This window comes from Moschus berezovskii, chromosome 23 (assembly GCF_049115385.1).
Source record: "Moschus berezovskii isolate FMDL1 chromosome 23, NW_MosBer_1.0, whole genome shotgun sequence".
Lineage (NCBI taxonomy): Eukaryota > Metazoa > Chordata > Mammalia > Artiodactyla > Moschidae > Moschus > Moschus berezovskii.
This window is the reverse complement of record NC_142482.1, coordinates 22,879,836-22,906,055: the sequence shown is the minus strand read 5'-3', so window position 1 is coordinate 22,906,055 and position 26,220 is coordinate 22,879,836. Positions and strand designations below refer to the sequence as shown.

General features: G+C 49.9%; 1 protein-coding gene across 1 annotated transcript; it reads right to left on the bottom strand.

Annotated features, from left to right (window-relative positions):
- Nucleotides 1–2,826: 2,826 nt before the first annotated feature.
- PI16 (peptidase inhibitor 16) lies at nucleotides 2,827–16,428 on the bottom strand. The gene is made up of 7 exons (XM_055406138.2): nucleotides 16,211–16,428; nucleotides 10,635–10,856; nucleotides 8,076–8,185; nucleotides 7,713–7,801; nucleotides 6,422–7,102; nucleotides 6,072–6,211; nucleotides 2,827–3,875 (listed from the first exon to the last, which is right to left on the bottom strand). Exons 1-6 carry the CDS (start codon nucleotides 16,379–16,381, stop codon nucleotides 6,090–6,092), a joined length of 1,395 nt encoding a protein of 464 aa, XP_055262113.2. The 5' UTR covers nucleotides 16,382–16,428; the 3' UTR covers nucleotides 2,827–3,875; nucleotides 6,072–6,089.
- Between the last annotated feature and the right edge of the window lie 9,792 nt (nucleotides 16,429–26,220).

The following is a 26,220-nucleotide window of genomic DNA, read 5'->3' as shown; positions in this document are numbered from 1 at the left end:
CTTTGTGGAGAGTCTCTTATTTTCATGAGCTTAACTGTCTGCAGGGTGTTTCTCAATCCTTTGTGGTTGTATGAGAAGTGAAGTGAAAGTTGTGTCCAGCTCTTTGCAACCCCATGGACTATACAGTCTGGAATTCTCCAGGCCAGAATACTAGTGTGGGTAGCCGTTCCCTTCTCCAGGGGATCTTCCTAACCCAGGGATTGAACCCAGGTCTCCCACATTGCAGGCGGGTTCTTTACCAGCTGAACCACAAGGGAAGCCCGGTTGTATGAGAAGGGGCTGTAAAGTGACAGGGCTGGGGGCAGCCCGGCCTGGGCATGCGAAGGGCCTGGGCTTGGCGTAGATCAGTAGGCAGGGGCAGGGGGAGGGTGGAGGCTCAGGTCACTGGGAAGTTTTCTGAATTAGACAGGCCGAGATGCCAGTTCACAGAGCAACAGCTAGTGCACAGGCCTCTTCCCAGAGAGACAGGCCCTCAAAAAGTCCTCCCAGCTTCAGAAAATGTTCCATGCAAAAGTCCAGCTGTCCTCAGCACCGTTTGCAGATAATATTGTCAGGTTTTACCAAGTTGGTTGGGGTAGTAGTCACGTGGATACAGCAGAAGGGGTAGGCAGCCCAGCTGCAGCACCAAGCTTGGCCTTCTCTAGAAAAGGCAAAGCTCCCTCCGTTTGCTTCTGCTGAACACCAGGGCGTATAAACAGGCAAAACTTAGAGATGGAACATGCTGGTCCCTGGAGACTGTAGGCTTCCAGCTTATGGGGTGGTAATACCAATTGAGGGCCAGCTGGGTTCCCCCGTGTTCTCTGCCCTTGCTCTCGGGGAATGGGCTTCGGGAGTTGGGGTTTGAAACTTAGGTCATATTTCCTCACAGTGTGGCTGGGTCCTGCCCAGGGACGGCCCTGGGATGCTTTTGCCCTAGTTTACCTCGCTTATCCTTGTTCCCCAGGAACATGGGAGCATGCCTGTGCAGGTGTCCTATAAATGTACATTGGTGGGGGGTCACTAAGATCTTACACTCAAGCTCAGATAACCGAAGTGGCCGGGAGGGAAAGCAAATGGCAAGGCGAGTGGGCCGGGGCTCGCTGGCATGGATTCTGTACAGAAGGAAGACCCTTCAGGTGGGTCTGCCACACAGCATGTGACTTTTCTCTAGCCCAGCGTGGTTTCCCCTGGCACTGACCACTGCCCTGGGGTAACTTGTTCTTCCTGTTGCTCCACCCTCAGGTCCTGTTCTTGGATTAATTGCTTCTTGTGGGCCCCCAAATTGAAGAGTCAGAGCTGAGCTAGTCCTAAGAACCCCTCCCTCTGACAGCTGCCTCCTCCCAGGTGTTTGGAGAAGCCACCGAGGTAAAGAGCCAGCCTGGGTGGGCCTGGCGAGTCACTTTGAGGAGAGGTAGTGCCATTCCCAGGTAATACCCTGGAATTTCTGAATTTCAGGCTCGTGACTACATTTCCCAGGTTATCTTTCACATCCAGAAATGGCAAGAAAATTACCTTTGATACTCCATCTCAGTTTTTAGTTGAGCAATTGCTAACCATTTTCAGTTCAATATTCAGGTGCATGTATTGTATATGTTAAATGCTCCCTTTGTTTCCTGGACCTTTCATTCTTTGAGGATTGAATCCTCCCCTGCCACCCGCTCCCCTAACCCGCCATAGCACCTGGCACGTTTCTCCCAGTCCTGAAAACTAGAGTGACAAGGTCCTGATCTGAGAAAAGAGAGTGGATTGAACTAGGGTGGGGGAGGGGCAGAGCTGTCTGCAAAAGGAGGGGTGACAGGAGTGGGAATATCCTTGTGGACACCTCCCTCCCCTCCTGGAAAACCTAATTCCAGTGGACAAAGCTGGAAGGTCCCCTGACAGGCCTTTTGGGGCCCCTTGTGATGAAGCCCACGTCACATGTAAAGGCGGCGGTGGTGTGTGCAGGGCCCCGCCGGAGCCCTGGCTGTGCACAGACGTCTGGGAGTTGTGCAGCAGTGTGCAGGAGCAGACCCACCCTGCTCTAGTCCCTGAGGGCTCAGGGTGCGAGACCGCCTTCCCCCCTTTTTGAACATGCCCTCCCATTCTCATCTCAGTCCCTCTCCCCACCACCCCTACTCCTGGCCAGTTGTCACAGCCCTGCCTGTCTGCTCTGGGATACCATCTCTTGGCTTCAGTTATTTCCCAGAAATTTCCAAAGAAGTCCCTGACATGACAGGTTTCCTGAAGGCTGTGGACACAGGTGCTGTTTATTGGCGGGAGGCCGGCAGACCCCACCCCAAAACGGAGGAGGATGGCTTAGGCCTCCACCCGCTGGCTCTGCCCCGAGGCTGCCTCAGCTGAGCTCCTCACAGGACTTGGGGCTAGCTTGAGAAAATAGGCTCACAAAGGCAGAGATGCCCTTCCCGCCTCAGGAAGGCAAGCAGGGTCAGCCTCTTGAAAATCAATTAGTGTAACACATTCTCACCGTAGAAGGAACAAAACCACATGATCATCTCAATAGGCACACTGTTTAACAAAATTCAACATCTGTTCATGATGAAAACATTCAGAAACCTAAGAAGAGAGCTTCCCCAACCTGATAAATGGCATCTATGAAAAAACCCATAGTTAATATTTTACCAAATAGTGGAATGTTTTCCCCATTAAGATCAGGAATAAGAAAAAAACTGTTCTTACCATTACTTGACATTGTACTGGAGGGTCTAGCCAGGGCAGTTAGGCAAGAAAATGAAAAGTTATCTGGGTTAGAAAGCAGAAGTAAAACTCTGCAAGTGACACGATTGTGTATAATAGGAAATCCTAAGCCACTAAAAATGCTGTTATAACTAATAAATGAATTCAACAAGGTTGTGGTATATAAAGTTGATTTTACTTGTATTTCTATATGCTTGTAATCAGAATGAAATGAAATTAATGAAACAGTCTCATTTACAATAGCATAAAAATAAAATACTTATAAACAAATTTAACAAAAGAATTACAAAATTTTTATTTTGAAAACTATAAAACATTGTTGAAAGAAAGTAAAGAAAACCTAAATAAATGGAGAGACATCGCATGTTCTTGAATTGGAAGCCTTAACATTGCTAAAATGATGGATTATATAATCCCTATAAAAATTTTGCAGAAATTTGACAAGCTGGTCCTAAAACTTACATGGAAATTCAAGGGACATAGACTAGCCTAAACAATCTTGAAAAAAATAAAGTTGGAGGATTTATATTTACCAATTTCAAAACTTGACGGCAATACTACAGTCATGAAGACGGTGTGGTAGGTAACAGCATAAAGAGAAATACATAAATCAACGGAATATGATTGAGAGTCTAGAAATAAACATTTACATTTTAAGTCACACAATTAACTATAAAACTCTTAAAACATAGGCATAAATCTCTATGACCTTGGATTAGCCAAGGGTTTCTTAGATATAACACCAAAAGTGCAAATAACAAAAATATTGATGTCAGAAGTCATCAAAATGAGCAACTTTTATGTTTGAAGGATACCATCAAGAAAAAGACAACCCATAGAATAAGAAAAAAATGTTTGCAAATCATTTATCTGATAGGGGACTTGTATCTAGAATATATAAGGAAATCCCTACAACTCAAAAGACAAATACCCCAGTTAAAAAATGGGCAAAAGACTTGAGTAGACATTTCTCCAAAGAAAAATACACCGATGGCCACTAAACACATGGAAAGATGCTCAACATCATCAGCCACCAGGGAGATGAAAATCAAAACCATAGCAAGATGCTGCTTCATGCTTGCTACGATGACTGTGATCAAAAAAGACAAGTGTTGGTAATGTGGAGAAACTGAAACCCTTGTACATTGCTGGTGGGACTGTGAAATGGTGCAGTCACTGTGGAAAGCAGTCCTTGGCAGTACCTGAAAGAATTAAACACAGTTACTATATGACCAGAGGTAACCATAGGGCACCACTCCTGGCATGCACCCATGAGAAAGGAAGACGTATGACCACACACAAACTTCCATATGAATGTTTACAGCAGCGTTAGTTACGATCGCCAAAGTGTAGAACACACCCAGTGTCTACCAACTGATTGGATGGAGTTATAATTCACATAAGAAATCTTCCTTGGTAATCGGAAGGAATACAGCACTGTTTCATGCTACAGCCTGCATGAACCTTGCACATACGCTAAGTGAAAGGAGCCAGACACAAAAGCCCACATATTCTATGATTCTCTTTATACAAAATGTCAGAATAGACAAATCCATAGAGACAATAGATGAGTGGTTATTTAGGGCAGGGGCTTGCGGGTGGAGGAAAGGGAGAAAGGGACTGTCGACAGGTATGGGGTTTTTGTTTGGGGTGATAAAAATGTTCTAAAATTGTGTTAGTTGCATTACCTTGTGAATATACTAAAAACCAGTGATAACTATAAATCAGTGAATTTTATGTTCTATGAGTTATTCCTTAATATATATATATCACATACGTGTGTATGTATATAGATATAGACATCATACAAATATATGTATCATATAAATAAATGTATGTATGCATACACACACACATGCAGTGTGCAGCTCTGGACTGATTTCCTGTTTAACTGTTCACAGCCTAGCTTTGCCTGCAGCCCACCCCTCCCCACCAGCCCCAGTTGGCCCGAGCTGCCCTCTTCACCTACCATTGTGAGCTCTACACACACACACTTGTGGTCTCCTGCCCCACAGCACTTCTGGACAATCCTGTGCTTCCCTGGGGCAGTGTTGGGGGGAGACAGGTGCCTGGGGCTCCAGAACCCTTTCTCACAACCCACCCCCCAACCCCGTCCCAGGGGTTGGCCCAGCCATCCCTGAGGTACGTTACTGACCTTGTGTCTAGGAAGGGCCTGGACACCCGAGAAGTTGTGTGCTGCTCCCATCTTGGGTCACAAACCCAACTGGGCTCCACCACTCCCGGAGAGTCAGCCCAACGCCCTCGGCCTCCCCTTGGCCCTGTCTGCCTCCTGCCAGCTACCTGAAGATTTTTTTTGTTGTTGGAGGGAGTGTGCAGTTGGAAAGGAAAAGTACTTCAAAGAACCCAATGGAGTGTTTGGGGGAGATGGGGTGTGAAGAAGAGGGAACGGTTGTTGTGGGTCAACAGTGGAAGATTTGTCTCCCAGGGCCCCCCAGCGAGCCCTCCCCTGCCCCCCACCCTTCACAAGCATGGAGACCGGTGCTCATACGCAGGCTTTTATTCCAGAGTCAGGGGCCGACTCCCTTCCCTGATCCCTGCTCCCTGCCTACCTGTAGAACCCCTCGCAGATGGGGCTTGTCCTTCATCTGCCCCTCACAACACCCCTGCCAGCCAAACAGGCAAGTTCAGGGAGGAGACATTCAGGGAGAACCCTTATCTTGCCTCGGCAGACAATCCAAGGCCAAGGCAGGCAGATACCTCCCCCGAATCCTCACCCCTCCATCCCGCCCCAGACTGAGAAGGGAGGAACCAGAAGGGCCCAGGTGATGCGTGCTGTCAGCGGGCAGCAACCTGAGCTCACAGTGGCCAGGCCCTGTGCCCCCAGAGAGGTCTGTGGATATGGATCAGACAGACGCCCCACAGCCTTTCCCTTCCAGAGGGACTTCGGCCATGAAGCGTCTTGTTTGGGGAGGGCTAGGGACAGGTTTGGGGAGATGGCTGGAGGATGGATGACCTCTTCACCCTGAGAAGGCAGGAAGCACTCCTGGGAACAGGTCCAGGCTCCGATGGCCCAAGGGAGAGGCCAGGGCACTGGATGGGGCCGAGGGGTCCCTGGGAAGCCCTGAGACCTTCTGTTCCTGGAAGAGCGGGAGTGTGACCACAGGACACCTGGAGAACTGGTCCCTGAGGCCACAGGAACGTGCTTAGAGCCACCTGCAGCTGGCTAAGGGGTGCACCTCCCCAGAGGCAGAGGCACTCGTGGGGCAGTGCCATGGGTCGGCCCTGTAGAGGCCTCCTGTGGGCACAAGCCCTCTGGCTTGGGGTCTGGCTGGGGTGAAGGAGGGCTGCCAGGTCTCAGAGAGGACCTCCCAGGAAACTGTGGTCTCTTATCGCAGGAAAACAATCCAGAGGCGAGGGATCCCCCCGTGAGGCCTTGCCTTTGAGTGGTGACCCCTTCAGAAGATTCCAGGCAATACCAGGGGAAGCAGTAGCAGCAGTCCCAGGAGGAGGCCCCCGACGCGTCCAGGGCTCGCATTTGACCCTGACCTGAAGCCATGCTTTCCAGGGACCTCCACATCTGCAGGAAGGGAGAGGCTTGGCCTCAGCCTGGACATCTCTCCCCGCCCTCCCGCCCACCCGCCTGGCACACATGTGGGGACCCAGCAGCCAGGGAGGAAGCTCCTACTTGGGGAGTGCACACCCCGCCTTGCCCACACTGCCTATGCTCGAGCAGGGGGCTGACATTCTGGAGCTCGGAGGGGAGGTAGGATGGGTGCTCAGGCCTTACCTGGCAATGAGGACTGCAAGGCCAGGGTACGCCCACCCATGGCATTGGCGGTGGCAGAGGCGCTGGGGGAGTTGGATAGGGACTTGGAGGAGGAGTGCCCTTTGTGCTTCAGTGTGGTCTGCGGCTCACCTGGCTTGTCCTGGGCTGGAAAGACTGAGGCCAAGATCTCACTGGAACGAGGCAACTCGGCCTCAGCCTCACCCTCCTCCTGGGAGAGGGGTAGTGGCTCCCGTGTCCCCATCAAGGATATCTTGGGGTGCAGAGAACTCTCTGGGATCCTAGAAGGCATTCTTGTACTGCTGGCCTCTTTGTCTGCCGATTTGGGGATGGGATCATGGGTTGATTTGGGGAGGAGGGTAGCTGGCCTCTTATCCAAGGAGAGCAGGCTATGAGTGGCCAAAATGGAAGGGACTTTAGTTGGTAAGGAAAGTGGAATCTCTGTTGCCATGGAAGGGGAGTCTTCCGTTACTAAGGAAGATGGGGCCTTGGTTTCTACAGAAGATAGAATCTTTGTTGCCAGGGAGCCTGAGACCTCTGTTACCAAGAAGGGTGGAGGTTCTGTTGCTAAGGAAGAATCGATCCCCTCTTTCCTAGAGCTTGAGGCTTCTGTTGCTAGGGAAGATGGGGCCTCAGTTACCAGGGAAGACAAATCCTGAGCCTCTTCCGGGCCTCTGATGGGTTCTGAGAAGAGAGGCAAGGCCTGGCATTAGTGCTGCAAACAGGATCCTGCACTTCTCACCCCACCACAATCAAGGTGAGGATACCAAATGCACTGTGAAGACACACACACACACACACACACATGCGCACATGCACACACACACGCACGCACCCTCTCCAGAGAATATGTCCCTCATTGTTGCTTCTTGTGAATGACATTTGCCCCCCATCCATCTCCTTGTCCAAGTCCTCTCCTCCCCACACTCGCACTTCCACTATTACAGGGGACTTCCCATTGCATCTCAGGCCTGGTCCCTCTGACCACCCATCTGGCCACACACCCCCATACCCACCCCTGCACTTGCTTGGGGAACCCCCGACTCCTCCACCCTCTGCTTGGAGGGTAGGAAGTTGGTCACTTGGAATGCCAGGGCGCCAAAGTGGGTATGCAAGGAGGGCAAAGCGGGCCAAGTGGGCTTAGGAACCTGGATGCACTGGGGCCGCTGAGGGCTCCTCCCGTGGCCCACACAGCTGCTCTGGAGCCGCAGGAAGCTCTGGACCATCCAGCGGGTGTCCCCCGCCTCACCTTCCTTCCCCCTGTGCCACGCCTCCCCACCCCAATCAGACTCACCACAAAGGGAGTTTTTGCAGCGGTAGCCCAAGGGACATTGGGAGCACGGAGTCCCCTCTTGGTAGGGCCTCTGGCCCTTCACGTTTCCCCTGCAGGAGGCGAGGAGAATGCTGGGGGCAGGGTCCTGGCCAACCCCTGACCCTATCCCTCATACGCACGCCTTGTCTGGCAGTGCTCCCTGGGTCTTACTCGCCCTGAACTAACTTGCTGGACTGATGAGAGCAGACTCCATCAGTGCCCTCATAGCTCCCCAGGAGATGGGCCCCAGATTGGCCCGCTTCCTCTTCCTGAGACTGTGTCCAGCCCGGCCCTCCCCTTGGCTCTTGCCTACTCCCTTCCCCCAGGGCTCCCTACCCCACTCACGGGGGCTCATAGTTGCAAACCAGCAAGTGGATGTTGGTTTCCTCAACGCCCTGGAGCTTCTCACAGAAGTGGGAGCCACAGCCAATCCTCTCTGTCTTGGCCCAGACCACCTGAAGGAAGGCAAACCCGACAGTTTAGCCTGGGCAAGATGGCTCCTAGCTAGCGTCTCTCTACATCAGCCTTCCATGCGTGAGAGAGGAGGAACCCTATATGGAAGAGCCAGATTCCCAAGGACACATGGCTTCAGGACAAAACTGTCCCAAGCAGTCTACTCTCAACCAACCACACACACTATTTCACCAGGACTCTGTCCCTCCCTCTGAAAACCTTCCCCTTTGATAGACCCTCATGAATTTTTCCTGAGGGCTCTTCCTAGAGTCCCTTACATTTTAAACAAGGGACGTAAGAAAGGAATGAATCTTAAACGGGAGAATCTTGAACATTAGCAACAAATCAAAGCAATCTTTGTGCACTGCCATTTGCTGAAACAAGCCAATATAGCCTCCCTTTGCTATTTCTAATTTCAGTCTGCCAAGGAGTCACTCAATCTGAAGCCAGTTTTTTGTTAATTTTTTGTTTGTTTGTTTGTTTGTTTGTGTGGTAAGATCAGGCTCTCACTGTTAACTCTGCACAACTTCCCAGGATTGGGATCTTGCGGCTTGACTCAGCTGAGAGTTCCCTAGGTACCACGGTTGAGCATCTGCCAGGCGGATATGACCCCAGAGAGCTCATGCACTCAGCCTTAGACTAGAACACAGCGGTGGAGGTGGGGCAGTCCTCCTGCTGGGTTCTGCCAGCAAGTCCTGCAGGTGGATATATATAAGGGTTTGTGAAAGGGAGAAGAGGGCAGGGAGGGCTGGGGTTGCACAACTTCCTGATCTGGATGGGTGATGTTGGGATTTCTTTCCCTAAAGATCAGCACTAAAAATACCACCCAAAAGAAACACTGGAAAGTGGAACTGGTGGATATGGGTGGGAAGGTGGCTGGTTCACTTCCTTTTCCTTTTTCAAAAATGTATCGTGTTACTGTTTGAACAACAAATGAGCATTGTGAGGAGAAAAAAAAAAGAATTCAATAACACTAATGTTAATTCCTCTACACACACCCCTACACCCCTTGTCCACAAATGAAAACTTTCCAAACGCAGTAAAGCCCTGACGCAGCAATGAATGACTGCAAGACTCAGGAAATACTCTCAGAGGGCTCTCTGAAACCTTCACTCTGTGACCATGTATTCTCTTATTTAAAATTGTATTCATTTATTATTCTCTTATTTTAAAATTATTAGAAGCGAGCTTAAAACTCAACATTCAAAAAACTAAGATCATGGCTTCCAGTCCTATCACTTCATGGCAAATAGATGGGGAAACAATGGAAAGTGACAGACTTTATTTTCTTGGGTTCCAAAATCATTGCAGATGGTGACTGCAGCCATGAAATTAAAAGACGTTTGCTCCTTGAAAGAAAAGCTATGACCAACCTAGACAGCATATTAACAAGCAGAGACATTACTTTGCCGACAAAGGTCCATCTAGTCAAAGCTATGGTCTTTCCAGTAGTCATGCATGGATGTGAGAGTTGGACCTTAAAGAAAGCTGAGTGCGAAGAATTGATGCTTTTGAATTGTGATGTTGGAGAAGAGTCTTGAGAGTCCCTTGGACTGCAAGGAGATCCAACCAGTCCATCCTAAAGGAAATCAGTTCTGAATATTCATTGGAAGGACTGATGCTGAGGCTGAAGCTTCAGGTACTTTGGCCACCTGATGGAAGAACTGACTAATTGGAAAAGACCCTGATGCTGGGAAAGGTTGAAGGCAGGAGGAGAAGGGGACAACAGAGGATGAGTTGGTTGGATGGCATCACCGACTCGATGGACATAAGTTTGAGGAAGCTCCAGGAGATAGGGAAGCCTGGCAATGCTGGGGTCTCAAAAGGTCAGACACAACTGAGCTACTGAACTGATTCTCTTATTTTGCATGTCGTTTTTAAAGACAAAAGTAAGATTGTGTATTTGCTTTATCAGTCCCTGGCAGATTAGAAGGAGCAACTTAGACACTCTGAGAAATGACAAAAGAGGGACAGTGAGAGAGGAGACAGAAAGAAGGGATGTGTTTATTGCTGGGACAAACAGCCGTGTGTAACCTCGTCCAGAGGACAACATAGCTTAGAGTTCGGTCAGGATCGCCTGGCACAGTAACTGTCCTCCAGGAGAAAGGCTTCGGGAACACCTAATTCAGGTCTCTTCAGGACCAGGAGGCCGAGGTGGGGGGCCGCCTAGGTTTTCAAAAGAGACAACTGAAGATGGTTTGTGAGAAACAGAACTTCGTTGGGGGCCTGGACAACACCCGAATTGCTGTGGCTGCTGCTGCTAAGTCGCTTCAGTCGTGTCCGACTCTGTGCGACCCCATAGACTGCAGCCCACCAGAAGGATGGAAGCGGGGTTTAGAGGGGGCCCCGCCCACTGCCGTGGGCCCCCTGCCCCGCTCATTGCCGGCCCCGCCCATTGCCGTGGGGCCACGCCCCATTGCCCTGGGCCCCGCCCTCCCGGCCTGCCCTCACCTGCGTGTAGTGGCCGCACATCTGGCCCGCGGCGCAGCTGATGGCGCTGAGGTTGTAGTGCTCGCGTTCGTGGTGCCACTCCTCCATGGCCAGCGGCACGTCCAGGCCCTCGCCCGTGATGGCAAACAGGTTCTCGCCGCGGCGCCCTCGCTCCTTGTTGTGGCCCCACACGCACTGCTGCGCGTAGGCCTTGGCGAAGGCGCCCAGCTCCTCGTCCCACCTCTGCAGGGGCAGGTCAGGGATCAGGGAGGTGAGGAGGCCGCGGGCTCAGGGGAGGCGGGAGAGCAGGGTGGGAGAGGGAAGGGGAGGATGCCCACGATTCTGTGGGGGTGAATAAAGAAGGTTGAGGGTGTCCTGGGGGGCCCTCTGGAGGAGAAAGACCCTCTCCTCCTTGTGGGGTGACTCGTGGTGGTGATCTGGAGCAGAACTCTGGTCCCGGTGGGCTTCTGTGGGGAGGCGGGAGGGTGGCACCCCAGGTCAGGAGGAGTTAGCCAAATTCGGGACCGTTCCCCAACTGTGTGGTTTTAGACAGACTGCCTACCTTTCTGAACTCTCATAGGACTTTGGGAAGAATAAATGGGATGATGTTTTTGACCATGGAATTAATTAATACTAATATCTGTCTACGTGAAAGGTGGGTTGTGGTGCCCTGTCAGGACTGCCTGAACTGTCCTGAAGCACCAGATGTCCAGTGAGATGTTCCGGGGCTGGGTGGTTTATTCAGCCATTCTGCTCCCTCTACCCACCCACCAGAAATCTGACTGAGGGGCCAGCACTCCCCTTTAACCTCCCACTCTCCGTGGCTCGGATGGTTAAGAATCTGCTTGCAATGCAGGAGACCTGAGTTTGATCCCTTGGTCGGGAAGATCCCCTGGAGAAGGGGATCCCCTGAAGAAGATCCCCTGGCAAACCACACCAGTATTCTTGCCTGGAGAATTCCGTGGACAGAGGAGCCTGAAGGGCTACAGTCCATGGGGTCACAAAGAGTCAGACACGGCTGAGTAACTAACCCTTTCAGTCACTCCCCTTGGGATAGCCCGGCCTCCATGGCTTTTCTAGTTCCAGGCTTCCCTCCCAATTGCTCTCTTGTCAACTAGACAACCACTTTCCCAAGAAAGTGAAGTGTCTCTGTGCGACGCTCACCGAGAGAAGTATTTCAGAGCTTTGGTGTCCCAGAGAGCTGTCTAGTCCCAAAGGCAGGGTTCTCCAGTGGAGACCTCCGGTGAGATGGTAGGAGGGGGCATTTCAGGTTAGGGGGCCTCAGAGGTTTTGTGTCCCTGGCAGGGAGGACAAGCCCAGTGTGGGCGGGAAGAGGGAATTAACGAGGCATCTGACCAAAGCATTGAGGAGGGAAGCCTGGATCCCATTAAACTTTGTCCTTGGCCTCTCCTGGAAATGGATGGCCTGGCAGCAACTCTCGCTCCACCCTCTGGGGGCCCCGCCAGCTGCAGGAGCCAGACGGCCCAGAAAGGGCCAAGAGCGTGGGTGACCCTGAAGGGAGGGGGCTGTGTGGTCACACCCACTCCTCCCCCAACACACGACACGGTTCTCAAGAGCAGCTGCCTGGGGTAGGAATGGGAACCCTGGCCAGACAGTCTACCACTGTAACTTTCAGGTGAATCCCCTTCCCCGCTGTGGGCAATTTTGTCCCAAGTCACTGGTCTCTGAGGTTCTCGCAAACGGGGAGTTGTGGAGAACAGGGAGGGGGAAAGGGGCAGGGTGCTGGGGACCGGGCTCAGGGTGTCTGGGATGACTTTCGGGGCTCCAGACTAGACCGTAAGCTCCTTCAGGGTGGCCGGCATAGAGCAGATGCTCAGCAGACATTTGTCCGCTGTTGACGTCTGTGACACAGCCCTGCTCAAAGCAGACTCCTCTACAGACCTCTGCTGTAATTTCTGTTCCAACTGGATGCCTTGAGCCCCACCATTAGAAAGTCACTCTTGTGGGTCTTAAGGCTTCTCAGTTGTCCAGTGACCCTTGTGGAGAGGCTCAGGGTCACAACACCCACCCACCATGGCCAGTTGGTCACCATCTGAAAGCAAGTCCGTCCATTCACTCATTCATTCATTCAACAGTCCTGGGCACCATGCCAGCCCTGGGGTGACAGCCGGAACTAAGAAGCCCAAGATCTCAGTGTTATAAGCCATTGATTAGGCCACTGTGGCCTAACCTTTACCAAAGAGGGCCATTTAGCCCAACCTTAGGATGGAGACTAGAGGAGGGCATGGCAACCCACACCATGATTCTTGCCTGGAGAATCCCATGGACAGAGGAGCCTGGTGGGCTACAGTCCATGGGGTCACAAAGAGTTGGACATGACTGAGGGACTGAGCATGCATGCACAAGGATGGAGAAGGAAACATGAAGCTAAGTGTTAAAAGTGAGGCAGTGGCCAGGTGGAGAGGGGAAAGGCATCGTGAGCAGAGAGGCAAAACATGAACCAAGAGGTAGAGATGGGAAACAAGGTCTTGGTGGGGGGAAGACAGCTGCTGGGTTACAGAGGAAGAAAGTGCAGGCGACAAGGCTGGAGAGGTAGGAGGCAGGGCCAGACACCCAGAGCAGGGCCTCTCAGGGGCTGGGGCTTTAGCTGGAGGCAGCAGGGAGCCACTGGGAGCCAAGGAAGGGTTTTGAGCAAGGTCAGACCAATGTATTGGACCTTCATGCTGGTTGTAGAGGCCAGAGCCTGGGGAAGCAGGTAGAGGCTATTCTAGAAGTCCATGGGAAAAGAAACACTGAACCAGGGTTGTGTCAAAGAGATGGGGTGAGGGGTAGTAAGAGGAGATGCGATTCAAGAACAGTTGGGCCTTCTGGGAGGTAAGAGTGGTGATAATTAGACTTGGAGGCTGAGGGAGAGAGGAGTCTATGGTAACACCCACCTGCCTCACCCTGGATCCATCCCCTCTTCTGTATCACTGATTGAGTACTTACTGTGTGCCAGGCACTTTTCTAAGTGCTTTACACATAGTCACTCGTTTTGTCCTTACACCCACCCTATGAGAAGTGTTACAGTGTTGTCATCTCTGATTTACAGCTGGGGCACAGAGAGGATAAGTAACTTGGCTGAGGTCACATGGCTAATAAAGGGCAAAGTCGAATGTGAACCCAGGTCATCTAACTCGAGTCTCGCATTTATCACTGCTGAAGCTGAGCCTGAACCTTGTCCCAAATTTAGCCTGATGTCCCAGTCCAGCCTTATCCCCCCTTCCTCAGACCACTTCCTACCAGGCAGCAGCACATCTCGTCAGGATCTGAACTGCTTCAGAAAGTGTTGCCCCACTCCTGAGGTCCAGCTCTGACTGCAAAGCAGTTCCCAGCCTGTGTTGCCCCCAGTCTCAGCCAGCAAGAAAGTAGGGCATCAGGAAACCAAGGCCCAACAGTGAGTTCCAGGCCTCAGTCAGGGGACTGTAGGAAGAGCTGGTGCCAGCATCTGTGCTGTGCTTAGTCGCTCAGTCACGTCCCACTCTTTGAGACCCCACGGGCTGTAGCCCGCCAGGCTCCTCTGTCCATGGAATTCTCCAGGCAGGAACACTGCAGTGGGTTGCCATGCCCTCCTCTAGGGGATCTTCCCAATCCAGGGATCGAACCCAGGTTTCCCAAATTGCAGGCAGATTCTTTACCAACTGAGCCACCAGGGAAGCCCTGGTACCAGCATTCAATTCAGTTCAGTTCAGTTCAGTCGCTCAGTCGTGTCCGACTCTCCACAACCCCATGAATCACAGCACGCCAGGCCTCCCTGTCCATCACCAACTCCCGGAGTTCACTCAAACTCATGTCCACAGAGTCGGTGATGCCATCCAGCCATCTCATTCTCTGTTGTCCCCTTCTCCTCCTGCCCCCAACCTTTCCCAGCATCAGAGTCTTTTCCAGTGAGTCAACTCGTCGCATGAGGTGGCCAAAGTATTGGGGGCTCCTAATTTGTTGTCTGCAGCTCCTGTCGGTTGCCAAGCCGACAGAACTGGGAAGGGGGATGCTGTGTGCACCTGTGGAGCTGTAGATCTTTCTCACAGGTCTTTCTGTCTGACCCCCAGGGCAGGGGTTGCCAGCACCATGTGATCAGGAAACAGGCTTTTGAAGGTCACTTCACCCAGAGTCACTGAACCAAGTTGGACAGAGCTGTTAGAACTCTGGGCTTGGACCCCACAGGTGCAGCCTTGCTCTTCGGCACCAGCTAAGGGGCCCTGGACACTGCTCCCTACCTAAGGGTGACTGGAGAAGATGGGCCGGTCTAGCCCTCGGTGGGGGGGCAGAAAAAGGGGTCAATTGCTCACTTTATCTCTTTTAATCCTGAGCATCCTGTCCCCTAACCCTGCATCAAATAACTCCCTCTCTGACAGTGGTAACTACCTCCCCAAATCTGGCTTCTGTCATCCATAGGTAAGTCCATCTGCATATGTCCTCCACCAGTATTCAGTAGTACTTTTTACATGTTTTTAAACCTCATGTAAATATACCCTAGTCTACTTAGAAAAGGAATATGTATATATTTTTTGAGATTTTACTTCCCCCATTCAATATGATATATCTGAGATTCAGTCATGTTGATATTAGTTGTTTTAGTAGCTAAATTGTGTCAGACTCTTTGCGACCCCATGGACACTATAGCCCACCCGGCTCCTCTGTCCACGGCCAGGCAAGAATACTGGAGTGGGTTGCCATTTCTTCCTCCAAGGGATCTTTCTGACCCAGGGATTGAACCCGCATCTCTTGCATCTCCTTCATTGGCAGGTGGGTTCTTTACCACTGAGCCACCAGGGAAGCCCGTATGTTGATATTTATGGAGCTCTAATTATGATCTCATTTTACAGATGGGAAATTGAGGATCTTTACTAGGTTAAGGGGCCTTCCCTGGTGGCTCAGTGGTAAAGAATCTGCTGGCAATGCAGGAGATGTGGGTTTGATCCTTGGGTTGGGAAGATCTCCTGAAGGATGGCAAGGCAACCCACTCCAATATTCTTGCCTAGAGAATCCCATGGACCGAGGAGCCTGGTGGGCTACGGTCCATGGGGTTGCCAGGAGCCAGACACAACTGAAGCGACTGAGCACGCACGCATGCACCGTAGGTTAAGGGACTCTCCCTGAATTACTGGACTGCTGGATGGTCGAGCAGAATTTGATGTGTGTGATCCAGAGCCTTCTCTGCTGCTGGGTCCTGTTCTCACCCCACCTCCTTAGTCCGTCCCACCTACCCCAGGTGCTGCTTCCCATCCTACTGCCTGTTTGTTCTTCTCATCTCCTTGGAAGGCCTTTGAAAGATGGTTTCACCCAGGTGTTAGGAACTTCCTGTGTTCCCTCTCCTAGGGGCATGTACATTTTAGGAGGTGCTGGGAAGGGGTCACTGGGTCAGGAAGCAGGGCTTCCAGGTGTGGGACCTGCAAGCTCCTGAGGGGCCAGCAAGTCCCTCTAAGCCTCAGTTTCCTCATCTGTATAATGAGACTGCTTATGGGGCCGGAGAATTCTACGGCGTCAGGGACCCTGTTTGTGTCGGAGAGATAGATCCGAGGGATTCATCCACTCATGAGATGAACCCACTCATGGAGCGAGTTGGCGGGGTTGGCGGGGGTCTGGGCTGCACTCACCATTTGCAGCATGTTGGTGGCTGGCGGGGACACCTGGGCTCGGTAGATGTTGTGCAGCTCCACCATCACGTGTTTCTCATCTTCACTGAGGGCTCTGGCGGGGCCTGGGGCAGCCCCCAGCAGAAGCAGTGGTGGCAGCAGATACACCAGGAGGCTGCCGGAGCCGTGCATGGTGGCCAGTCCTCTCTGCCTCTCCTGTTCAGGGGTCTGGCAGCTGGATTTAAAGTCCTTCCTACACAAGCACCACCCTGGCTGGGGCGGGTGGGAGGAGCTGAATCTGGAGGCCTGGCCCTGCTCACACAATGTCTCGGGGAGGGCAGGGTGCTTGGGTCCCGACCAGAGCTGAGTCCACTCCCAGTGTTTCTCCCCCCCCAAGAGTCCTTGGCCAGAGCCTCCATTCTCTTGGTAACGGGGGCTCAGGCCAAGAGCTATGTGAGTTCTGCGGTCCCTCCTGACAGGTCCTCCAGCCCACAGAATCACAGTAACTTCTGCAACGAATGCTTGCACCGCGGGTCACACCCACTGGGTGCTAAGGACACATAACAGGAAGGAAGCCACATGGACTCCATGCTCAGAGGACTGGGCAAGATAAGAAAGCTGCAGGTGGCTTGTTGAAGGCTAGATGAAGACAGGGTGTTTGGTAAAGGTTGGGCCAACTTTAGTCTGAATCCTGGTTCTGCTCCTTTTCTAGCTGTGTTTTTGGCAGTTTTCTCAACTGAACCAGTGACAGTAATAGTACCTATCTCATGGAGCTGGAAGGATTAAAAGAGATCAGATATACAAAAAGCACCCAGTACGGTACCTGGCACATAGCAGGCCCCCGATGGGCCTTCCCTGGTGGCTCAGTGGTAAATAATCTGCCTGTGATGCAGGAGACGTGGGTTCAATCCCTGGGTTGGGAAGATACCCTGGAGGAGGGAATGGCAATCCACTCCAGTATTCTTGCCTGAAGAATTCCATGGACAGAGGGGCCTGGTGGGCTATATATAGTCCATGGGGTCGCAAGAGTCAGACGCAACTTTGCGACTAAACGACAATAGGCCCTCACAATAGACAGCAACCACACTGCCTTGGAATAGCGTTTTTCACTATGGATAAAACTGTGGCCTCCGTGTGCCCTCAGCGAATGCATGTGCTTGAGGTACTTATTTGGAGGTGGGATGCTGGGACCCTTCCTGCTCTGAATATATAGAAGATAGAACATGTCTGTTTTGTTTTTTTTAATCAAGAGAGAGCACAAAAGCAAAGCCGTGAGTGAGCTGTTGTAGCAAGGACTCTGAAGGGAGGGTGTTGGAAAGGAAACAGGCCCAATTGCAGTGGTCAAGCCCTTGCATTGTAATGACCGAGCAGGGACCAAGTTCTTGGCCTTCACGCCGTAGGAAGCTGGAGTCAGTAATCTTTTTAATTAATTAATCTGCTTTTGGCTGCCCCAGGTCTTTGTTGCTGAGCACGGGCTCTCTTGCTGTGGTGGGCGGGCTTCTCAGTGCCGTGGCTTCTCTTGTCACTGAGCACTCAGGCTTCAGTAATTGTGGCACACAGGCTTCGTTGCCCTGTGGCACTTGGAATCTTCCCAGACTAGGGATCTAACCCGTGTCTCCTGCATTGACAGGCAGATTCTTAACCATCGGACCATCAGGGAGGTCCTGAAACCAGTACTTCCAGAGTTCAGCTGGGATCCTCGAAGCCTGCACTCTCAGTGAACTATACACATAAGAATAGTCAGGATAGCACAGTGGGGCAGAATTTATCCACCCATTCATTTGTTCATTCATTTAACAAAAGTTTTATAGAGCTTCTCTGGGTGGGGAAGATCCCCTGGAGGAGGGCATGGTAAACCACGCCAGTATTTCTTGCCTGGAGAAACCCATGGACAGTGGAGCTTGGACGGCTGTATTTCAGGGGGTCGCACAGAGTTGGACACGACTGAAGAACTTAGTACGCGCACATGCCCCATCGTGCCAGGCCCTGAGCTGGGTGAGTAAGAGATCTGATGATCCCCACCATCAGGAAGGAGGAAAACCACAAAGGAAGCATGCATAGCTCTGTGGATGAGAGTGTGGGGCTTATCATCTGGGTGGCCTTGGGCAAGCTATTTCCCTGCTTGCTGGCCTCAGTTTCCTCAACTGTAAATTGGGCTTAGGAGAGAACCTATCTCATAGGATGGTTGTGAGCATTAAATGAGTTTAAACACAGACAGGGCTTGGGATGGTGCCTGGCACACACTAAGCGCTCACTGAATTAGCCAATATGAATGTATTGTTATTATTATTATTACAGGTGGGAGAAATTACAGGGCCTTCAGTTCTAATAGAGAAAAATAATACAGAAGCCCGCCCACCATAGCGAGAAGCCAAAAAGGCCTGGCTTTTCCTCTGGGGAGGATCCCCCTTGGACTGGGGGAGTTCACAGCTGGAAGAGGAGGACGTGTACACTTGGAGGGGAGGTAGACTGCGGAGGCAGAGAAGGAGGAGCCCGCTTGGCTGAGAGGGAAGAGTGAGATGGGAATGAGACTGGGAGGCTGACCAGAGCTAGCCCGACTGGGGACCGGTACGGGTTGCCAGAGGGCCCTACTCCACATGCACACGTCCCCCCAGGGGCTCAGAGCCCTTGCTGTGCGGGTGATCTCATTTACTCCTCAGATGACAGCTCTGAGGTGGGTACTGTAATCACCACACACGAGAAAACTGATGCTCAGAGAGATGAAGTGATGTGCCCAACGTTGGGGGCCGGGAAGGGGTGCACCAGAGCCTGGGACCTCCCACCGGGGAGAGAGGGAGATTGAGGGCAAGCAGACTGGGGACAGAGGGGTGGAGGACAGGAGGTGAAGTCAGGGGAGGAGAAGGAGGAAGCATGCAGGCTTGGCTGTGGTTTACGTCAAGTACGTTTTTCTCTTTAACCAGGACTTGGAGGAAATTTATTTTTTGAGTTATTATCTGTACATATTTTAAATTGTTTTTCTTTTCTTTCTTTTTTTTTTGGCTTTGCAGCATGGCTTACTGGATCTTAGTTCCCCAACCAAGGATTGAACCAGGGCCCTAGCAGTGAAAGTGTGAGTCCTAACCACTAGACCACCAGGGAATTCCCCAAATTTTGAATAGCAATATAATTCCACAACAAAAAATTAAGCCAAAAAGGGAAAAAATTCCACCTCTGTAGTATTCGCTTCTATTCTTTGAGCAAGTGCTACTCAAAGCATGGTCTATGGCCCAGTGCCATTCTGCCAGATGTTCACTGTTGCTCCTTAGCACGACAGGTTCAGAAGACAGGAGTGGGCACTGGAGTACTCTTACAATTTGACATCATTTGGCGTAATTGTTTTATGTCTGTTGAACATGTGATTCAGAAATTGAAGCATCTTGCTCTGTCATTGTTATTCAGTCGCTGAGTTGTATCAGACTCTTTGTGACCTCGTGGACTGCAGGATGCCAGGCTTCTCTGTCCTCCACTATCTCCCGGAGTTTGCTTAAATTCACGTCCATTGAGTCAATGATGCCATCTAATCATCTCATCCTCTGTTGTCCCCTTCTCCTTTTGCCTTCAGTCTTTCCCAGTATCAGAGTCTTTTTCAATGAGTCAGCTCTTCAATTCAGGCGGCCAAAGTGTTGGAGCTTCAGCTTCAGCAGCAGTCCTTCCAGTGAATATTCAGGGTTGATTTCCTTTAGGATTGACTGGTTTGATCTCCTTGCAGTCCAAGGGACTCTCCAGACTCTTCTCCATCACCACAGTTTGAAAGCACCAGTTCTTCAGCGTTCAGTCTTCTTTATGGTCCAACTCTCACACCCACACATGACTACTGGAAAAACCATAGCTTGACTATATGGATCTTTGTGGGCAAAGTGATGTCTCTGCTTTTTAATACGTTGTCTAGGTTGGGCATCACTTTCCTTTCAAGGAGCGAGCATCTTTTAATTTCAGGGCTGCAGTCACTGTCTGCAGTGATTTTGGAGCCCAAGAAAATAAAATCTATCACTGCTTCCACGTTTACCTTCTGTTTGCCATGAAGTGATGAGACCAGATGCCATGATCTTAGTTTTTTTTAATGTTGAGTGTCAAGTCAGCTTTTTCATTCTCCTTTTTCACTCCCATCAAGAGGCTCTTTAGTTCCTCTTCACTTTCTGCCATTAGAATGGTGTCATCTGCCTATATTTCTTTGAGCAGTCTTGATTCTGCCTTGTGATTCATCCAGCCTGGCATTTCACGTGATGTATCCTAGGTGGCTCAAGTGGTAAAGAATTTCCTGCCAATGCAGGAGATGCAAGAGATGTGGGTTCGATTCCTGGGTCTGGAAGATCCCCTGGAAAAGAAAATGACAGCCCACTCCAGAATTCTTGCCTGGAAAATCCTATGGACAGAGGAGCCTGGTGGGTATAGTCAGTGGGGTTGCGAAGAGTCAGGCATGACTGAGCACACACACACACACACATACTCTGCATATCAGTTAAATAAGCAGGGTGACAGTATACAGCCTTGATGTATTCCTTTCCTGATTTTGAACCAGTCAGTTGTTCCATGTTTGCTTCTAGCTGTTGCTTCTTGACCTGCATACAGGTTTCTCAGGAGACAGGTAAGGTGATCTGGTATTTCCATCCCTTTAAGAATTTTCCCGTTTGTTGTAGTCCACACAGTAAAAGGCTTTAGCAAATAGTCAGTGAAGCAGATGTTTTTATGGAATTCCCTTGCTTTCTCTGTGATCCAACGGATGTTGGCAATTTGATCTCTGGCTCTGTCTTTTCTAAACCTAGCTCGTACATCTGGAAGTTCTTGGTTCAGGTATTGCTGAAACCTAACTTGAAGGATTTTGAACATAACCTTACTAGGGTGTGAAATGAGCACAATTCTAGGTTAGTTTGAACATTCTTTGGCATTGCTCTTCTTTGGGATTAGAATGAAAATGACCTTTTCTAGGCCTGTGGCCACAGCAAATTTTTCCAAGTTTGCTGACATAGTGAATGCAGCACTTTAACAGCATCACCGTTTAGGGTTTTAAATAGCTCAGCTGGGATTCCATCACCTCCACTAGCTTTGTTCATAGTAATGCTTCCTAAGGCCCACTTGACTTCACACTCCAGGATGTCTGGCTCTAGGTGAGTGACTACACCATGATGATTATACAGGTCATTAAGACCTTTTTTGTTTGCATCTTGTATATCTACTTTTCATTTTGTTTTTCTAAAAATTTTTAAAATTTATTTATTTTGACTTGTTAAGTCTTCGTTGCTGGGCTTTCCCTAGTTGCAGTGTGTGGATTTCTCATTGCGGTGGCTTCTCTTGCTGCGGAGCACAGGCTCTAGGGCGTGTGGGCTCAGTGGTTGCGGTTCCTGGGCTCTAGAGCACAGGCTCAATAGTTGTGGCACATGGGCTCAGTTGCTCCATGGCATATGGGATCCTCCCAGACCGAGGACTGAACCCGTGTCTCCTGCATTGGTAGGCAGATTCTTTACCACTGAGCCACCAGGGAAACCCTCTAATAATTTTTTAATGTTTTATTTTGAAATAATTATAGACTCACAGAAAGTCACAAAAATAGCAGAGTCCCATGAGCCCTTAACCTAGCTTCTCCCAGACATCTTATGTAACTGTGGTACAATATCTAAACAAGGACACTGACATTGGTACAACACTGTTGTACTGAATGTACAGACCTTATTCAGATTTCACTTACCTTGTCGTACTCCTTTCCCAATTTTGAACAAGTCAGTTGTTCCATGTTGTACACGTATGTGTATGTGCACGTGTGTGCATGTGTGGTTCTGTGCAGTTTGATTTCAGATTTGTGTAGTCGTCATGACAACTAATATACGGAAGTTAAAACATCTTCCTCTTATACCTCTATTTTATAGTCTCAACCCCGACTCCTAACCCTGTTCCCTGGCAACCATTACTTTTTTCTCCATTGCTCTTGTTTTATAATTCAGGAATATTATGTAAATGGAATCATAGAGCATGTAACCTTTTGAGACTGACTTTTTCACTAAGCATAAATGCTCTTGCAGTCCATCCAGCTTGTTGCATGCGTTAATGTCAATAGCCCATTTCTTCAGATGGCTGAATGGTGTTCCACAGTATAGATGTACCATGGTCTGTGTAACTGTTAACTCTTGAAGGACATTTAGGTTGTTTCCAGTTTGAGGTTATTATAAGATAAACATGGTGTATGGATTTTTGTCTGCACATGAGTTATTTCTCTCAGATAAATGCCTGAGAATATGACTGCGGGGTCATTTGGTGAATATATATTTTGTTTTATAAAAACTGTGAAATTATCTTCCAGCTGCAGTGTCTGAGAGATCTAGTTCCTCCCCATTCTTGTCAGCGTTTGTGGTTGTCCTAGGTGGCTCAAACAGTAAAGAATCTGCCTGCAATCTGGTTCAATCCCTGGGTTGGGAAGATCTCCTGGAGAAGGGAATGGCTACCCACTCCAGTATTCTTGCCTGGAGAATTCCATGGAGAGAGGAGCCTGGCAGGCTACAGTCTATGGGATCAAAAAGAGTGGGATACAACTGAGTAGCTAACACCTTCTTTCTTTTTTATTTTTATTTACTCCATTAATGTGGGTTGAATTGCGTCCCCTTAAAAGATATGATCGAGTCCCAACCCCCAAAACATATGCATATGATCTTTTTTGAAAATAGGGTTTCTAAAGATATCATCAAGCTAAGGTGAGGTCACACTGCATTAGGGTGGACCCTAGATTCAGTGACTGGTGTCTTTATAAGAAGGCTATGTGAAAGCACAGACACACGGACAGGAAGACCGTGTGATGACGAAAGAAGGGACAGAGATAGAGGCGATGCAGCCACGAGCCAAGGAGCACAGGGATTGTTAGCAGCCTCACGAAGCTGAAAGGGAGGGCTTCCCTGGTGGTCCAGTGGCTACGACTCTTAAAGCAGGGGTCAGGGAACTAGATTCCAGATGTCACAACTAAAAATTCACATTCTGCAACTAAGACCTGGCCAGCCAAATACATATATTTTAAAATCTTAAAGTGTGAGCGATAGTTGCTCAGTCGTGTCCGACTATTTGTGACCCCATGGACTGTAGCCTGCCAGGCTCCTCTCTCCATGGAATTCTCCAGGCAAGAATACTGGAGTGGGTTGTCATTTCCTTAAAAAAAAAAGGAAGATGAAAGAGGCCAGAAAGGATTCTTTCTTAGAGCCTTTGGAGGGAGCATGGTACCCTTGATGTGTTGATTTCTGGTCTCAAGAGCTGTGAGAGAATAAATCTCTGCTGTTCTAAGCTGCCAAGTTTGTGGTAATTTGTTTTGCAGCCCTCAGAAACTGATGGACCATTCTAATCTGTGTGCAGTGAGATCTCATTGTAATTTTACTTTGCCTGTCTTAGTGGATGATGATAGTGCATGTCTTTTCACGTGCTTATTTGCCATCCTCTTTGGTGAAATGTCTGTTCATGTCTTACTCATTTCAAATTGGATTTTTTTTTTTTTTACTGTTTAGTTTTGCAAGTTTTTTTTTAAAGTATATTTTAGACACTAGTCCTTTTTTATCTTTTTTATTTACTTTATTTATTTTTTGGTTATGCGGCTTGTGGGAATCTTAGTTCCCCAACCAGGGGTTGAACCTGTGCCCTCGGCAGTGAAAGTGCTGAGTTCTAACCATTGGACAACCAGGGAATTCCCTGGATGCTACTGCTTTGATAGATATATGTTTATTATTTATTTTTATGGCGGTTTACAAAACTACTGATTTGTGATGGACTGGAAATTTTACAAACACAAACAGGTCCTTCACCTTCTCAAACTAGGTTTGAGAAGCACAGTCCTAGTATCTTTCCTTTTTCTTTCCTTAACAAAGCAATTGATGCTTTTGAACTGTGGTGTTGAAGAAGACTCTTGAGAGTTTCTGGGACTGTAAGGAAATCCAACCAGTCCATCCTAAAGGAAATCAGTCTTGAATATTCATTGGAAGCACTCATGCTGAAGCTGAAACTCCAATACCTTGGCCACCTGATGCGAAGAACTGACTCATATGAAAAGACCCTGATGCTGGGAAAGATTGAAGGAAGGAGGAGAAGGGGACGACAGAGGATGAGATGGTTGGATGGCATTACGGACTCAATGGACATGAGTTTGAGCAGGCTCCAGGAGTTGGTGATGGACAAGGAAGCCAGGAGTGCTGCAGTCCATGGGGTCACAAGGAGTCGGACACGACCGAGTGACTGAACTGAGCTGAACGAAGCAATAGCACATGTACAATGTTGGGTTGAGTCTTTTTTTTTTTTCCTTGGTAGTTATCATAAATATTTTCTGTAACTTGTTCGTATCTTCCTAATGGCCACTTTGCAGTGTTTGCAAAATAAAAAATGCAAAACTATTTTCCAGCTACATCATAGAGTAGCTGTGATGTCACTTAACCAGTTCTCAAGGTTACACATCGGGTGAATCATTTCCCTTTGGGTGCAAGGTTTCTTCTTACATTGTGGGTATTATTTTCTTAGTTTGCATTCTCATCATTGAGGCTCAGCTTGCTTTTATTAGCACTGACACAGCAGACTCATGCCAGGTTGCTGGGTGCCACATTCTGTGTTCTCATGGAAACAAAAGGTCACTGGCCCTGAATCCATATCACTGGAAGTCCTGGCTTTTGCAGTCCCCAGCCACTTGATGGTACAGCAATTCACTGTGCAGTGAATTATCTTTGTGTTTCTGGGTCAGGGAAGGAAAGGAAGTAGGGGAGATGGAAGTGATGGGGCAAGAAGAAAGGATCGGAGGAGGGGATCACGCAGACAGAGGCACAGAGAAAGGCTGGGGCGGGGGAAGAGACAGACTGAAGGCAGGGTGAGTGCCAGAGGAAGGGAGATGATGGAAGGGGGTTGACAGAGTTCAGAGGTGAAAGCAGGTCAGACCCTTCCAGGTTCTAAGCATGACTGTCATTCACTAGCTGGGCAAATCACTTACCCCCTCAAACCTCACTTTGTTCATATGTAAAACGGGATAATACCACCTTCTTCAGAGATTTGCAGGGGTGATTCAATAAAATTAATGTCATGTATGTAGCACTTGAAAAATGGTAGCTGTTTTGAATCAGTAGAAAGAGGCAGGAGGTACCCAGGTGCCTCGATGGGGCAGAGTGGGATCTGCTAACTGGTGTCTTGGTCTAGGGTTTCTTGGCTCTGGGAACAGGGACTGAAGGGTGCTGAGGAGAAGGCATCACCCCCACAGTGGAGGCCACAACAAACTGCTCTGAAGAGGAGGCGGACCCAGCCAGCCCCGAATCATGACCAGGTCCCAGTGCCCAGCCCAGCGGGGTCAGAGGCTCCCTCCCTCCCCTGAAATGCCAAACTTGGCCAGTGCCCACAGCCTGCATTCAGCAGCCTCTTGACCTTAGCAGAGTTGGGCGCCTGGCCCAGACCTCCCCTGGGTTGCTGGCTTCCTGCTGCAGACAAATTCCTGACGGAGCACAGCTGTCCCAGTCCCTGCTGGACTCTTAACAGGACGTGAGTGGCCCTTTTACCAGTGTGGGCTGGGCTTGGTTTTGGAGCTGGGTGGAGGAGCCTCTGGGAAGGGGTGTGTGGTGAGGATGGTGGGGGCTAAGTCTGGGCCAGCAGGGGGGCCACTGGGAGGTGTGTGTGTGTGTGACCGGCAGGGGGTCAGCCTCTGCAGGTGCTTGTGCCTGACCCTGTCATAGCTGTCTGGAGGCCAGGTAACCATGGCAACAAGGACCAAGAAGAGTGTCTGTGAGGATGGAGGGTGGTGATGGCAGCAAGGGAGTGGCTGAATAGTACACGTGGGACCGTGTGTACCAGGCTGAGGATGGTCAGGTGCCCCCACAGCCAGCGCTACCCACTTCCTCCTGACACCTCTCAGGTGAGAAATTCAAGTCATTTGGTCTCCTGCCTGGCCTGTCCTCAGTCTCCATCACACTGTCCTTCAGGTCCAGTCCACCTTTTAATACTGTTTTTACTACGAAATACTTAAGGCATATAAAAGTACAGATGATAGTATGTCGAGGACTCATTTAGCCACTGGCTTTGGAGATAAAACATGGAAGTCC